Consider the following 14,879-nt stretch of genomic DNA (forward strand, 5'->3'; position numbering starts at 1 on the left):
GGTTAAAATTGGGGCATATTATACGTGCGATCCTTGTAGCCAAAGGACTAATAAATTTAAAAAAAATGTTGAATGACGTTACAGTAATCGTTCAAAACGTAAGATTATAGAGAAGTTATTTAAAAGTGGTATTGAATTTATATGTGCATATTAGAGCATTTTTTGTAGAGATTGTAAAATTAATAGAAAAAAGTAAAAATACTTTTTTAAATATATTTTTACCTACAACCAACATCAAAATTGTGAATTTTTAAATTATGTTAAACTTATAAAATGAACTACCGAATCGTGTTACGAAACGTCTCGCAGACGTCGGACGTATTTTCTTGCTTTTACGATACGACCACCTCTACACAGCTCGTTTTGGTCTATATTTTAAAAAAAACAGAGTAGATCAATACTTGATTTCATGACTTCAAAAACAATTTGAAGCTGCATTAAAATCTTACAATGGCTGGGTCAGCATTACGACGGCTTATGGCCGAATATAAACGTAAGTGGAATATTTAGTTGCGTTAAGCTAGTGCTTACGTATTATGTTTTTGTTATGTATAATTGGATATCAAGGAAAAAATCTTTATTTGTTTAAGTAAAAAGTAGAATTCTCTCATATGATCTAGTTGTAATGAAGGTTTTTATTGTATACAGTGGAAATGTCTAATTGTTATTTTTCGCCATTCGTAGGTTAGAATTGTTTCGGTTTACTGATTGTGGAATGACATAATTATATCCAACTTCCAGAGCTTACAGTTAATCCACCAGAGGGAATTATTGCCGGGCCGATCAACGAAGAAAATTTCTTCGAATGGGAAGCTCTAATCACGTAAGTATTTATGATAAACAAGGATGTGTAATTAAGTCAGTACCTCTAGTCCATTCTAGTACCTCTTAGATAGCAAAATGTGTTAGTTTTGCTATTGTATGATGTCTAACATAGTGGGTTACACAAACAAGAAGTATATATGTGACATTCCATGGGCAAAATACCTTATGGTTGGTATGGAGTAATGCAAATCCCAGTCATTTGCAATAAATAAGCTATCAATAACACTCAAGATCAACCTTCTAAGTTGTGTATTTACAGAGACATTCTTTTTTGAAAATAATGTTGGAATATAATCTACTTCATGAAAGCCTAAAGAACCTAAACTATAAAAACAAATATGTTGCTGAAGGGAGTTACAAAGTTGAGGATGAATAATAATACCTTAGATTCCTGAGATGTAAAAAAATTGATATATGTAATAAAGATTTCAATTTGTGTAATACAGATTGAAACCGCAATATGCTGATATCAACTGATCTGTGTGCAATTGTGTTTTTAGTTTTCATATGGATACTTTTTTCCATTGCATGTTGACAAGATAAAATTTTATTATTTACTTTTTCAGTGCTACTTTAAAGTTAGATATCAATAATGGTCTTTGCTCCATACATTTAAGAATAGCTAAAGCTACCTATTCTTAAATGTATCGAAATAAATTTAAAAATTAATTACATTGAAGGTCATGTTTTATGAATTTAAGGAATATGTGAATTTAACATTAAACTGACATGAATATAATTAGTTCTTCGTCATAATAAACTTAACCTTTCGAGACCCGTGAGCTCCCTGGGTAGCCAGCTTCTAAAACCAATGACGGAATGTCACTATATTTGTCCGGGACTCGAAAGGTTAAAGATAAAAAAAAAATATATGTAAAGAAAAGGTACCTTATGGTTATGTTACCTAATGAAGAATGAGGAATGATGATGATGGATTCAGTGAGGATAAACTAATATGTTGGGGTTAAGATGGTATATATCATCTATGTATTTCTTATCAATAATATATTTTGGTTGCCATAGAAGACAAGTAGCTTTGAGGTTCGATGACCTCAGATATTACCAATGGCATTGCATCGGGTATTGGCATTTTTCAGCAATCCAATGGCAGATTTATTCATAATCCATTTATTGTTTTTATGGGATTTACGAGATTTGAAAGTATTAACATGTTCCAGCATAAACCCCGTTGGGGCCCAGCATTTATTCTAGGATTTAAAAACTAACACACATTAAATGATAATAACAATAACATTTTTTTATTGTTTTTTTTTTTATATTTTAATTTTACAATCATTGAATCAAGATTCAGATGAAGAAGGTGATGGTCTTGGACATGGTGCGGATAGTCCAGTGGTTCCTCTCTGCCGCCCTGACCACCAGCAGCTTGGGCACTGCCCCACTGCTGGCGGCACCCTAGGTTAGGTTTTTTTATAATGTGTATTGTTCTGTTTTTTTTTTATATTTTACTTTTATATACATACTGTAAAAAGCCTAACTTAAGAAGAAAGATAAATAAAGTAAATAACAATATTAAAACCTATTGTAAAATGAGTTTACAAACCATAAACTTCTTTAGTTGGCTAAAGGTATGTTGTTATACAGTGTGGAAAGATAAGTCGGGCCCTGGAAGGAAACTAGCTTAAATCCTTAAGCTGGCTAATTTTACTTAAAGGAGACATTTCTTTATTTTTAAAAAGAAACAAAACTGCATTCAAAGATTTTCTAAAACTCGCTTGTACCGCCCGGGACTCGAACCAACTAAAATTAAAAAAAACAAACACTCCCTATTTTATTATACTAATCGATAGTATTATTATTCAGGATAAAATTTCTCTAACAAACATTTGGTCTTAAAAATAAAAATGATCGTTGAATCTAACATTAACTTTATTTTACTATCAATTTGTTACACTTGAATTAATTAACTGATAAATTGTTCGAAATGAGCTCCCTCGTTCTGGCTACACAAAATTAGTCGCCGTTGAAATTCATTTTCAACCGCAACCCTTAGCTCTTGAACGGTTTCATAGCAAGTTTCATAAATAACATTTTTTACATGACCCTATAAAAAGAAGTCCATGGGCGTCAAATCTGGACTTCTTGCAGGCCATATAATCGTCCCGTTAGTACCTGTCCAGGCATTGAAATTTTCATTGACGTAAGCCCTGGCAATTCTGCTGTTGTGGGCAGGTGCACGATCTTGTTGAAAATGATATTATTTTGTTCCTCTTCCGGTAGGTTTTGATTTTGTAGAAGCTCCAATATTTCAATGTATTTTGCTGCATTCAGATGTCCTTCTTTAATGTGCACCAAAACAACCATGTTACTTTTGATTCCACACCAAACATTAAACGAAAACCTGACCTGATTGTTTGTTTCACGAACACGGAATGGATAAGAGAACGTGTCTTTTACTTGTTGAAAGTGAACAGTAACCAAATATTTGTTAGAGAAGTGTTATCCTGAATAATACTATCGATTAGTATAATAAAATAGGGAGTGTTTGTTTTTTTAATTGTACTTGGTTCGAGTCCCGGGCCAGACTAGCGAGTTTTAGAAAATCTGAATGCAGTTTTGTTTCTTTTTAAAAATAAAGGAATGTCTCCTTTAAGTAAAATGAGCCAGCTTAAGGATTGAAGCTAGTTTCCCTCCAGGGCCCGACTTATCTTTCCACACTGAATACTGTTTCTGCCATATAGTAAGGATCGGAATTTACTATTTTTAAGTTTGTGAAAGAGCTTGATTTGATTATTTTCCTCAGGTTTGGATTCCTTGGAAACTTATCTCTTGTACGCTCAATTAATGTTTTAGTTTTTAAACAAATTTACACAATTCAACTATGTACAGTGAAAGTAACATTAATATTTTCATTTTATCGAAATGATGAGGTAACTCTCCCTGTCATTTATATTTGCAAGCACACGTTTTTACAATGAATTATTGCATGCAACTGGCCCAAATGAAGATTATTCTGTCTAAGGAAGACTTGATGAAAATAACTTTCGTATAATAGCAGGCTACTTGGATTTGTAAAAAACACAATCATAGATTTTGGCATTTATGGTGTCACAATATTTATTGGGTACCTAGGTGATGGTTGATAGAAAACGCCAATCGACACTTAAGTAATGTATGGAATTAGTCACGTGACGTTTACGCAGCTTCTGTTTCTGTCATACATTTTTCTTTCGTTTAGCGTTTGTCGATCGATGTACGGTTATATAATTATAATATTGGCTAGGCCCCCCCGACCAAACGTGAAATTATTAAACTTGTCTTTCAGAATGCTAATATAGTTCCCTACCAACCTTCTTTTTAGGGTTCCGTAGCCAAATAGCAAAAAACGGAACCCTTATAGATTCGTCATGTCCGTCTGTCTGTCCGATTATTTCCGTATTGACTCTTTTCGAGGATTTTCAATCACTCCGCCATAAGGTACCTTTTCCACTACACTTTGTTACGACATTTCTAGGCTTATAAGTTATAATCAAAATAAATACAGGTAAACAAACGTGAAGCTATAAGGTTTTGAGATCAGACGATTTTTTTTTTACATTTTTCACCTTTTTACCGAACATTTGATACCTATCTCCGAAATTAGAAACCCTCATAAGCTACTTTTTCCTATGGAACTTTACATATTATTATAAGTTTTAGACTTTTCATGCTCTAATTCACTTTTGTTTAAGGAAACAATAATTGATATCAAATTATTATGTATGAAGATATCTGTGTAAAATCACACTTTAAAAAAAAAAAATACAGGTTGTTATAATCGCACGTACGAGGGCTGATCCAAAAGTTGTTAGTTGCTCCGGCTCTACTCATGCGATAAAAAATTATTTATATTATTGTGAGAGATATTTCAATGCTACTTATGGCCATCAATTTTTTTTTTAAATTAATGCATATAGTTTTGTTATTATATATTTTTAACTGAAAGCTGTTTTGTATGGAGTTACGAATTGCTTAGAAAAAACGGCAATTTTGGGCATATTAAAATGAATTTCGTATTGAAATCTTTGAAAATCGAACTTAAATTTACCCGGGTCTAATTATTATCTTCCTTCTGCTATTTCCAATGTATAAATCAATAAATAATCTTATATGCATATATATATATATATATATATTATATTATATATTTTTTTTTAAATATCAGAAATTTTTACTTTTAATGAAAGGACTCATTGTTGACACCTATTAAATCATAATATTATTTACTCAATCGAAACGATTTATACGTAAAAGAACGGCCGAGATTCGTGAGAGTCAGAATCGCGGGTGTACCTAAATAAAATTAAATGAAAACCATACCATATTTTTGTACCTAATTTGTACTATTTAGTACCTCGTTTAAAAAAATTTGTACCTCACGGTACGTAAAGTTATCATCAAAATACAGGTCACCCGCCATCCTGACAGTCAGAATGGCGGGTGTACTTTATTACGCTATGTTCCCGTGGTTATTGATAAATTCTATAAAAGCCAAATTTTTGTACCTTTTTTGTACCATCATATTCAATTATAATATGAGGCATTTTATTTGTGCTTTCCCAGTTTTACTCATTTTATATTTTGCTTGCTATTACAATTTTGCAGGCGTTATAATTTTTCAAGTTATCGATTTAATTTTTAAGAAAAAACGCTAAGGTACAATTATTTTTATTACACCAGGATTTAGTACCTTTAATGTTTAATCTGTTAAGTTCAAATAACTCAGTAAATCATGTCTTCAAAAAGGCTAGGCGCCAATTCAAAGAAATCTTCCTAAGAAAAATCATTTTTAAGACATGATTTTCTGAGCTATTAGAACTTAACAGATTAAACATTAAAGGTACTAAATCCTGGCGTAATAAAAATAATTGTACCTTAGCGTTAAAAAAGGCTAGGCGCCAATTCAAAGATATCATCCTAAGAAAAATCATTTTTAAGACATGATTTTCTGAGTTATTTGAACTTAACAGATTAAACATTAAAGGTACTAAATCCTGGCGTAATAAAAATAATTGTACCTTAGCGTTTTTTCTTAAAAATTAAATCAATAACTTGAAAAATTATAACGCCTGCAAAATTGTAATAGCAAGCAAAATATAAAATGAGTAAAACTGGGAAAGCACAAATAAAATGACTCATATTATAATTGAATTTGAAGGTACAAAAAAGGTACAAAAATTTGGCTTTTATAGAATTTATCAATAACCACGGGAACATAGCGTAATAAAGTACACCCGCCATTCTGACTGTCAGGATGGCGGGTGACCTGTTTTTTGGTGATAACTTTACGTACCGTGAGGTACAAATTTTTTTAAACGAGGTACTAAATAGTACAAATTAGGTACAAAAATATGGTATGCTTTTCATTTGATTTTATTTAGGTACACCCGCCATTCTGACTCTCACCGAGATTCGTCATCGGTAGCACCTAATAAACTTTTGTTTTTTTTTTAAACCTGTCTATAAAATGACAGCACATATCTCTCAATCTCAATTACTGATTTTCATGACTGATGGTTAGGCTTCGACACGTGGAAGTAAAAATAAAATAAAAACAAAAATAAGCGTTTACAAAAAAAAAAATTACACCACTTTAATAAGCACTGAAAAATCCCTCACAATAGTATTAATACAATTTTAATCGCATGAGTAGAGCCGGAGCAACTAACAACTTTTGGATTAGCCTTCGTATTTCGTTTTTGTATGTATTATTTAGTAATTTATTTTCTAAATCCGTCCATTTACATATGAGTAGGTAATCATTAAATACATATATACCCCCTTATGGTCATTTTAGGTCCAAATCCGTAGTTTCTAGCGCAAAATAAGTTCCATTCAATTAGAGTAATGGCTTCTTTTCTCTTAACATCGATATAAACACTATGCATATTATAGTTGCAGAGATATATTTAAGCAACCGCGCCATAATACTTTCCATTACATCTAGTTTAAAATCCGTAAAAAAAAAATACGATAAACGTAAACGAAATTTAAAAAATAATTATTTATAATAAAACACATTTACAGACTTTTGGATATTCTTACTTACAAATGTTAATACTAAACGAGAGTAAGAAACACAGTCATATTTCTGATCACGAGTTATGAAGCACCCTGTATAGCTGAGGAATGTGACAGCCAACATTTTGATCGGAAGTATATTATTAAAAACTTGCTCGATGGCCTTATCTATTCAAGTTTTAAACCAAACCATGGAATATCATCCAATCAGAAATCAGCATTCAACCAATTTCAGAAGTATTAACTAAAGCTGCTATTGTGACACTATGGTAGAATGCATGTTGCATCTGCATAAATGTATATTTAAGTCACTAAACTACAATTTTTGTGACTACAGGGGGCCAGAAGGGACATGTTTTGAAGGTGGCATTTTCCCGGCAAAGTTAGTATTCCCTCCAGACTACCCGCTGAGCCCTCCCAAAATGCAGTTCACTTGTGAAATGTTTCATCCAAACAGTAAGTGCCACATGCAAGCATTAAACATCCCAAATACCTTATACAATATATATGTTACGGGTAATGTTAGAAGTTTATTTAACCTTTTAACTGCCGTAGTATAAGACATACAATATCCAGCTCATTTCGCTGCAGTCTGATAAATAAGACAAAACGTCGAGTGACTTCATACCGGCGGCGACACGAGCACGCTAAATGTAAATTCTAAGCGGTTAAAAGTTTAAACTCAAGTTAACCCTGGTATAAGTAGTACCCATGTCTTTTGGGTAAAATCGGAAAATTTAAACAACATTAATCTGTATTCGACGTTTACCCGTACACATCTAGGTCTACCCAAAACTGGCTGAGTAATGTTAGATGTTGCATCAACACTTCTGACACCTCCCAGTGTTGATTAGACCTAGATGTAATTTTCGGACTTTACCCAAAAGGCTGGGTAAATACTCTACCCAGATAAACTTGAGGCCTGTTTCACAATGTCCAAGTAAAGTCCTGAATAAGCTAATTCCTACTTATTTGACGAATAAAGTCATCGTTTGCGTTTCACAACCTTCAAATAAGTTTAACTGGTACATAAAGTAAAGTGCTAAGTTTTTCAGGATGTTTTATTATTTGCTAATTAGCTATCCAATACTTTACTTGTACATTGGGAAACAGGTCCTTAACCTTATATTATTGCCCGTAACATTTAAGTAAACTTAAGTTTACGTGGGTATACCTAGTATTAAGCCTTTTGGGTATAGCCCGAAAATTAAATCAACTTTAATAACTTAAACCGCGCCATTAAATAAAAAAATATAAATATTGGCACAATCGGAATTGGACCAACCTCGAAATCTCTAAAACAATCCTGAAATTTTGTATGTATATAAATTTAAGGACATAGTGTTGAAAAACTTTTTTGAGTGAAATTTAATAAGCTTTTGCTTCGCCATACACAATATTCATAATAATTCATATTAAATACATAGATACAGAGAAAGAAAGAAAAAACAAACGGTTGAATAGTTTTTCTTATGCCGTCTGATCCCCATGATCCCCGAAGCTCAAATTATAAGACATGCAAACGGGGATCCCAGAAAATGTTGGTGTCAAATTTGATTACCGTCATTATTTTTTTGAACCCCATTTAAGACCTAAAATCTATTTTCGCAGTCACATTATTTAGCCCTAAACATTTTTATTCCTTTAATGTTAGTAACTTGGTATTGCAACTCGTGTACCAATTATGGATCTGCTGATATCTATTTTATTGAAATCCGCTCAACAGTTTAGGCGCCAGAAGAAAAAATATCATTTAGTATTCGGCGTCCTCTCAAGGCGGCTGTATTCATTTTTCTTTAATAAAACAAGTGTAAACATGTTGTGAAGGGCAAGAGGAATCTTCCGATGCGTCATCCGATTGTGCTATATATATATAGATCTATATCTGAATCTGTTGCATTGTCACTACATAGTTCTATGATAGTCAATGTTATGTTACCATGTTACAGTATATGCTGATGGGCGTGTCTGCATATCTATTCTCCATGCGCCAGGAGATGATCCCATGGGGTATGAGAGCAGCGCTGAGAGGTGGTCGCCAGTTCAAAGTGTTGAAAAAATACTGTTGTCAGTAGTCAGTATGCTAGCTGGTATGTTGAACTGTACTCTACATATATTAAAATTACCCACAAGTGTTATGAAAAAACGGTTATTCTCACTATTTACCATTAAGTTGTTACCAGTGGTAATAAGCAAGATTTGCCTACATAACCCGATCAGCTATCGTTTTAAGCTATAGGATAAAGTGATATGTGATATAGTAAAATAAACAACCTTACATGTCTCGTTCTTGCAAGACCGTCGTGTATGATCGTGCGAATACTGCGTAATAAAATCTGACTATAGGTAGTCTGTTAATCATCTGTGTCAGTAAAAAATGCGCGAAATTTTTATTCATAAACTCATCCACGAATTGCCCTTTCCCGGCTTCTGCAATAATACTACTATTTGTAATCGTCATGCTATAATTTCCAGAACCTAATGACGAGAGTGGAGCAAATGTTGACGCAGCAAAAATGTGGAGGGAGGACCGAGAACAATTTAACAAGATTGCTGAACGATTGGTCAGGAACACGCTAGGAATACCAACACAATAAAATTTATGTGCTAAAGTTACTGACTGAGCTTTAATATATTTGGTGGCTTGTAAACTAGTGTGAAAATATATTTTTAGCATAATCTTTCTACACATGGAGAAAATATGTATATATATATATACTCAAAGTTATCTAAAGCATGGCAAACCATTAACATATTTTACTACTTAGTATGTAGTTAGGGTGTTTACATATAGATGTGTAATCTTGACACAACACTTAAGATACTCGTAATTATTTATATCAGAAAAATCTAATTAAATGAACGATATTATATTTGCACAAAGCTTAGATTTACTGCAGAATAATTTTAATTGTGTGATAACCACTACATTTGGACATGTTAATTATTCTTATTATTTTTTTGTAAAATTGATTTATTTTTGTAATATTTAGATTGTAGTGCTAAGCACAGAGCGAATAAATATATGACTTATTCATGTACATAAAGGTATTTGATCTACAACTTGTAATGACGTAAACATTTCGCCAACTGCGAAATTATCATTGTGGAGGTATAGTATAAATTTTCTCAAATATTTTTTACGCCTGTGACTATTCTGTTAAACAAAAGCCATTGTATATTTTGAACGAGCGGTGGGCTCCCGTTTTGAGCGCGTGCCAAAGCAACAATGTCGTTTAAAAAAGCGGCTGTATCGTGGTGGTTTTAAGATTCAAATCTATGTAATAATATGAGCGCTCGCTTACATTGAGGTGGTCGATCGTCCTACATTACCAAAAATGATACACTTATATTTATTAGAACCTTAAAACCACCACAATACAGCCGCTTTTTGAACGACATTGTTGCTTCGGCACGCGCTCAAAACGGGAGTCCACCGCTCGCACGATACAATGGCTTTTGTTAAACAGAATAGGGGCAGACGTAAAAATCATTTGAGAAAATTCATTTGTATTTTACTGCGTACTATAAAATTCATATTATAGTACGCAGTAAAATACAAACTAGTTAATGATGGATTGGGATTGTCAGTAAATTTAGTTGTAAATATTGGTAAATGAGCGAAGAATTATATTTTTGACGTGACAGCGTAGCGAATTAATATTTGCAATGTGTTTTTGTAAATATGTAATAATCATGTATTTAATTATAAAATGTCTATCTGTCTAAATGTATATCAACTGAAAGAAATAAAGTCCTAACGTATGACATTACCATAGATAAATAAGTATAGGCTTAAAGTGCTCACTCCATACATTACTTTCCTCACTTACTAAATAATAAGTTGTATGGGAGGTAAGGTAATGGTACAATATAGTAATAACTCTTAAACTGCATTAAAACTTAATAGCTTAAATTTAAATTGAACAAAGGAGTTTTTTTTAATATACAAACCAAGTAGCATAAATGACTTTTACTTTTAAAATACTGACGTAACTAATTTAATATTTTTGTTTATGTTTAAAATTATTTAATGTGATTAATTTAACAGCCGTTTAAAATATTTTTACATCATTTTCAATCGTGGCTGAATGCCGAATAGGCCTGTGCCTTAGATTCCTAACCTGTCAAGAAATTACAAAATGCCGGACGAATGTTTGATATGTCACCGTATTTAAGAATTATTTCGCTTAAAATTTAGTTTTTTCTTCGCAAGTGTGATGAAAAACATTGTGTGTAACTACGGGGGTAAGAATATTTCAAACTCGGGTCTTTAATTCCCTCGAATCCAAAATTTCACTTACCGCCCTCGTTGCACAATGTACTATTATCCATGTATGGAGTGAGCACTAACAATAAGCTTACTTATTTCTAAAAGAAATTAATGGTATTTTTTATTCTAATTTTGGAGTAGTATTTTAGAAGCCGACGAATACCTACAAATGATTGTCAGTCGATAATTTCAATTTACAGGCGTTATACTGTCCATATTTCACAAATATAAATATTGCTTATTAGTTACATAATTATATTACTATATAATAAATATATTCGATTAGAAAATATTCATCTACTGAATAGATACTTTTAATTGAAAAATTAAGTTTTTTGTAATGCTTCAAAAAAAAAAGGTTGGACTCAGTAGAAAATTAAATAATTATTTTGGAACCTCAGGAATATACTGTGTAATATATAATGAATAATATGTATGTATAGAATTTTAAATAATGTTTTAATTATAATAGACTATTCACAATGTGGTTAATTATTTCATGCTCCTATCTTAAAGCTTAAGTGGGTGGATAATCTTTTTTATATACTGGTGGCTATGGTTATATCTCCCGGGTCACGCTTAAACCATGATCATTTTTATATCTGCGGCCAAGTCACCAAAACTTTATAGCTATAGGACTTGCAGTTTTTTGCGTGTTACGTTTCAGATAGGATATAATCCAATTGTGTTCTATACGAGCATTTTTATGGTAATTAGAAGTTTACCTAGTGCTCGGGCGAGGAATACGCGCGTGCCACGTCGGCCGAGGCACGCCTACACTGGCCGTTTTGTACGCGAGGAATTTATATATATAAGGACCCGCCTAATAAGTTATGTATTTTACTGAGCTAAGGTGTATCAATAAAGAACATTCTATCTAAATCTTTTAATTACCATATAAATGCTTGTAGATCACAATTAGATTATATGCCATTTGAAACATAACACGCGAGAAACTGCAAGTCTTGTAGCCAAAAAGTTTTGGTGAGTTGGACGTATGGTCGCTCTGTGTGGACCCGGCTTATGAAAAAAAATACAATTATTTACAAATAGGGGCAGGCAACAGGCGATCTTATCGCTAAAGAGCGATATGTTTTAGACAACCTTTGAGTATCGAAATAGAGAATTTCATAGAGGTAGGTGTTGCAAAATCGTTATGAAGCTCACTTCCATACACACAATTACAGTAAATAAACATACAAATATAGCTAAATATAACAGCAACATGTCAGCCATAGAATAAAAATACCTAAATACTAACACTAGGGAGCGATAGATAATGTTAGGTATAAGTAAAAATGAACTCAAAATTTATGAGTGATTTTCAGCATTACCTGACATTCTGAACTACTTGGGATTACCCAAATACACCTTATGTATGTTTTATTTCTAGAACAGTCTTGAAATTTGGTATGTATGTTAGTAAGCTTCTTTTTAGGATTCCGTACCCAAAGGGTAAAAACGGGACCCTATCTCATGAACAGTAATAGTATTCACAGATGATGTATTTCTGTTGCCGCTATAACAACAAATTCTAAAAACAGAATTTAATATTTAAGTGGGGCTCCCATACAACAAACGTGTTTTATTTTGCCGTTTTTTCCGTGATGGTACGTGTACGTGTGCGAGTGTGCAAGTTCGACTCGCGCTTGGCCTATTTCTTTCATATCCAAATCATCAGAAGTTTGGAGACCTCGAGGAACCACCGCAGTTTTGAAAAATCTCTTTCATCTATGTGCTATACGAATCATCTACTTACGCGCTCGGCGGCGGTTTATGGCCACGTTTATTTTAAGAGTAAAGATAACTACGGCAAAAATAAAGGTAATAGTAACATTGATAAACACTTTATTATCAACCAAATGAAACTTAAATACACACCCCACATCTTAATGTTTATTTTTGTAAAAACCAAATTCAGTAACAAGTCTTATTAACAAATCGACGGGGAGTCATTTTTGCACTTTTAAAAACTAGAATGTTTTCTATGCCTTTTTAAAATCATGGGCACAGTTTCGTTATTAGTACCGAGCAACACGAATACGTTAATAGTTGACGTTGGTACCTGTCTGAAGTACTCGAGAATCCTTTTTTCAACTTGCACTGGCACGATCCCCTTCATGGCCCTTTCAAGCTGACCAGGGGCGATTGTCTATTCTCACGAACTCGCTGAAGAGCCGCGGTTATCAATCGAGCATTGTCTGAATATCGTTAATTTGGGAAGCGTTTCCGATAAAGCCTTAAGCCTTCCTTGAGCTGCATTTCCACGTGTTTCAACAACTCTCGGGCATCGTAACGTAAGCCACTCGTAATGCATTTTAAAGAAAATCAAATAGGGAGCGTGCATGAACTGTAAGAGGCAGGCAGCACAGGAGCCGTCAGATTTTTGGCGCGAGGCGTAAATGTGATGTTTATTGTTCCGATGTATCCCTCAAGATGGCAGAACCTACTATGCACAAGAAAACACGTGACGAAATGTACATGTTTATGGTTCCGATTCGGGCCACAAGATGGCAGACTCTCCAAAAATCTGACGGCTCCTGTGCTGCCTCCTACAGTTCATGCACGCTCCCTTATAGGGACCGTGCGTGTTGGAGGGTCTGCTATCTTGTGGCCTGAATCAGAACCATAAACATGTACATTTACACGTCATGTGTTTTCTTGTGCATAGTAGGTTCTGCCATCTTGTGGGCTACATCGGAACAATAAACATCATATTTACGCCTCGCGCCAAAAATCTGACGGCTCCTGTGCTGCCTCCTACAGTTCAGGCACGCTCCCTATATGGTGGGTAGCCATTAGTCATTAGTACCTAAGTTTGAACTCTTAATAAAGTTTTAGTGGTGGACTGCTGGAAAAAAAATCCCACCGTTTACCAGCTCAGTTTGGTTCGGTTTAGTGCTAACTACTGGATTTTTTTCCCCAGTAGTTACCAGTGGGAAAAGGTGGGGGAAAATACCATCAGTAGTTACCAATGCTAATAACTTGGTAACTAGTGGGAATAATCCCATATTACGCTTACTAGGTGCGGCGCACAATTCCGCCTGCTCAATTTGGAATTCCGAAAATATTTAAAGCTCGTGCACAGACTGGACGTACATCAGTGATTGATCTGTTGCAAATCCTTCAAAGAAAACATTAAAAAAACATTTCCTTGAAGGTTTTCTAGTCAACCCAATTATAAATACAAGTATGTAGATTCCAAATTCCTTAGCTATAATTTTGTATGGTAGGTAGCACGAGGATAAGATTTTTCGTCTGTGCGCAACTACCTACAATCAACCAATCAATCTTGGTTAGGTCGTCGGTATGGCCCAAACTCGATGTGGTTTTGGGTTTGTTCTCGTTCCGTTGATTACCTTGCATTATGAGATAAGCTCCATATTAGCATTATTGAATCGTCATCAAAAAGGAACCATCATCGAGAGTTAGAGAGCATTGGCGTTTACGGGCCTTCCCCATCAAGTCACTGTCTGACAGGTTACCTATTCTCACCGAACCAATTTAGATGAAATTTGGTATGAAAATAGTTTCAGTCCCAGGGACTAGGAGACTTTACGCAGCCAGTGATGACATATAAAATTGCTATCTCCCAGTGAACGCATACTGAGATAGCTATAGTTCGTGTCATCAATCTATGACGCACAGAGTTGTCAAATCTAACCTTTGATAGCATGACAATACGAGTCAAGGCACGCGTCGTCGTGAATGACACGATCTATATTACGTACTAAGCTATGTAGGTAGGTAAAGACCGATG

At 33.8% G+C, this 14,879-nt stretch overlaps 1 protein-coding gene across 1 annotated transcript; it reads left to right on the plus strand.

The window, feature by feature from the left end:
* Window positions 1–306: 306 nt before the first annotated feature.
* On the plus strand, window positions 307–11,602 carry LOC133517649 (ubiquitin-conjugating enzyme E2 G2). The gene is made up of 5 exons (XM_061851007.1): window positions 307–493; window positions 742–823; window positions 7,184–7,302; window positions 8,796–8,936; window positions 9,322–11,602. Exons 1-5 carry the CDS (start codon window positions 451–453, stop codon window positions 9,441–9,443), a joined length of 507 nt encoding a protein of 168 aa, XP_061706991.1. The 5' UTR covers window positions 307–450; the 3' UTR covers window positions 9,444–11,602.
* The last annotated feature ends 3,277 nt before the right edge of the window (window positions 11,603–14,879 follow it).

This window comes from Cydia pomonella, chromosome 1 (assembly GCF_033807575.1).
Source record: "Cydia pomonella isolate Wapato2018A chromosome 1, ilCydPomo1, whole genome shotgun sequence".
Taxonomy (NCBI): domain Eukaryota; kingdom Metazoa; phylum Arthropoda; class Insecta; order Lepidoptera; family Tortricidae; genus Cydia; species Cydia pomonella.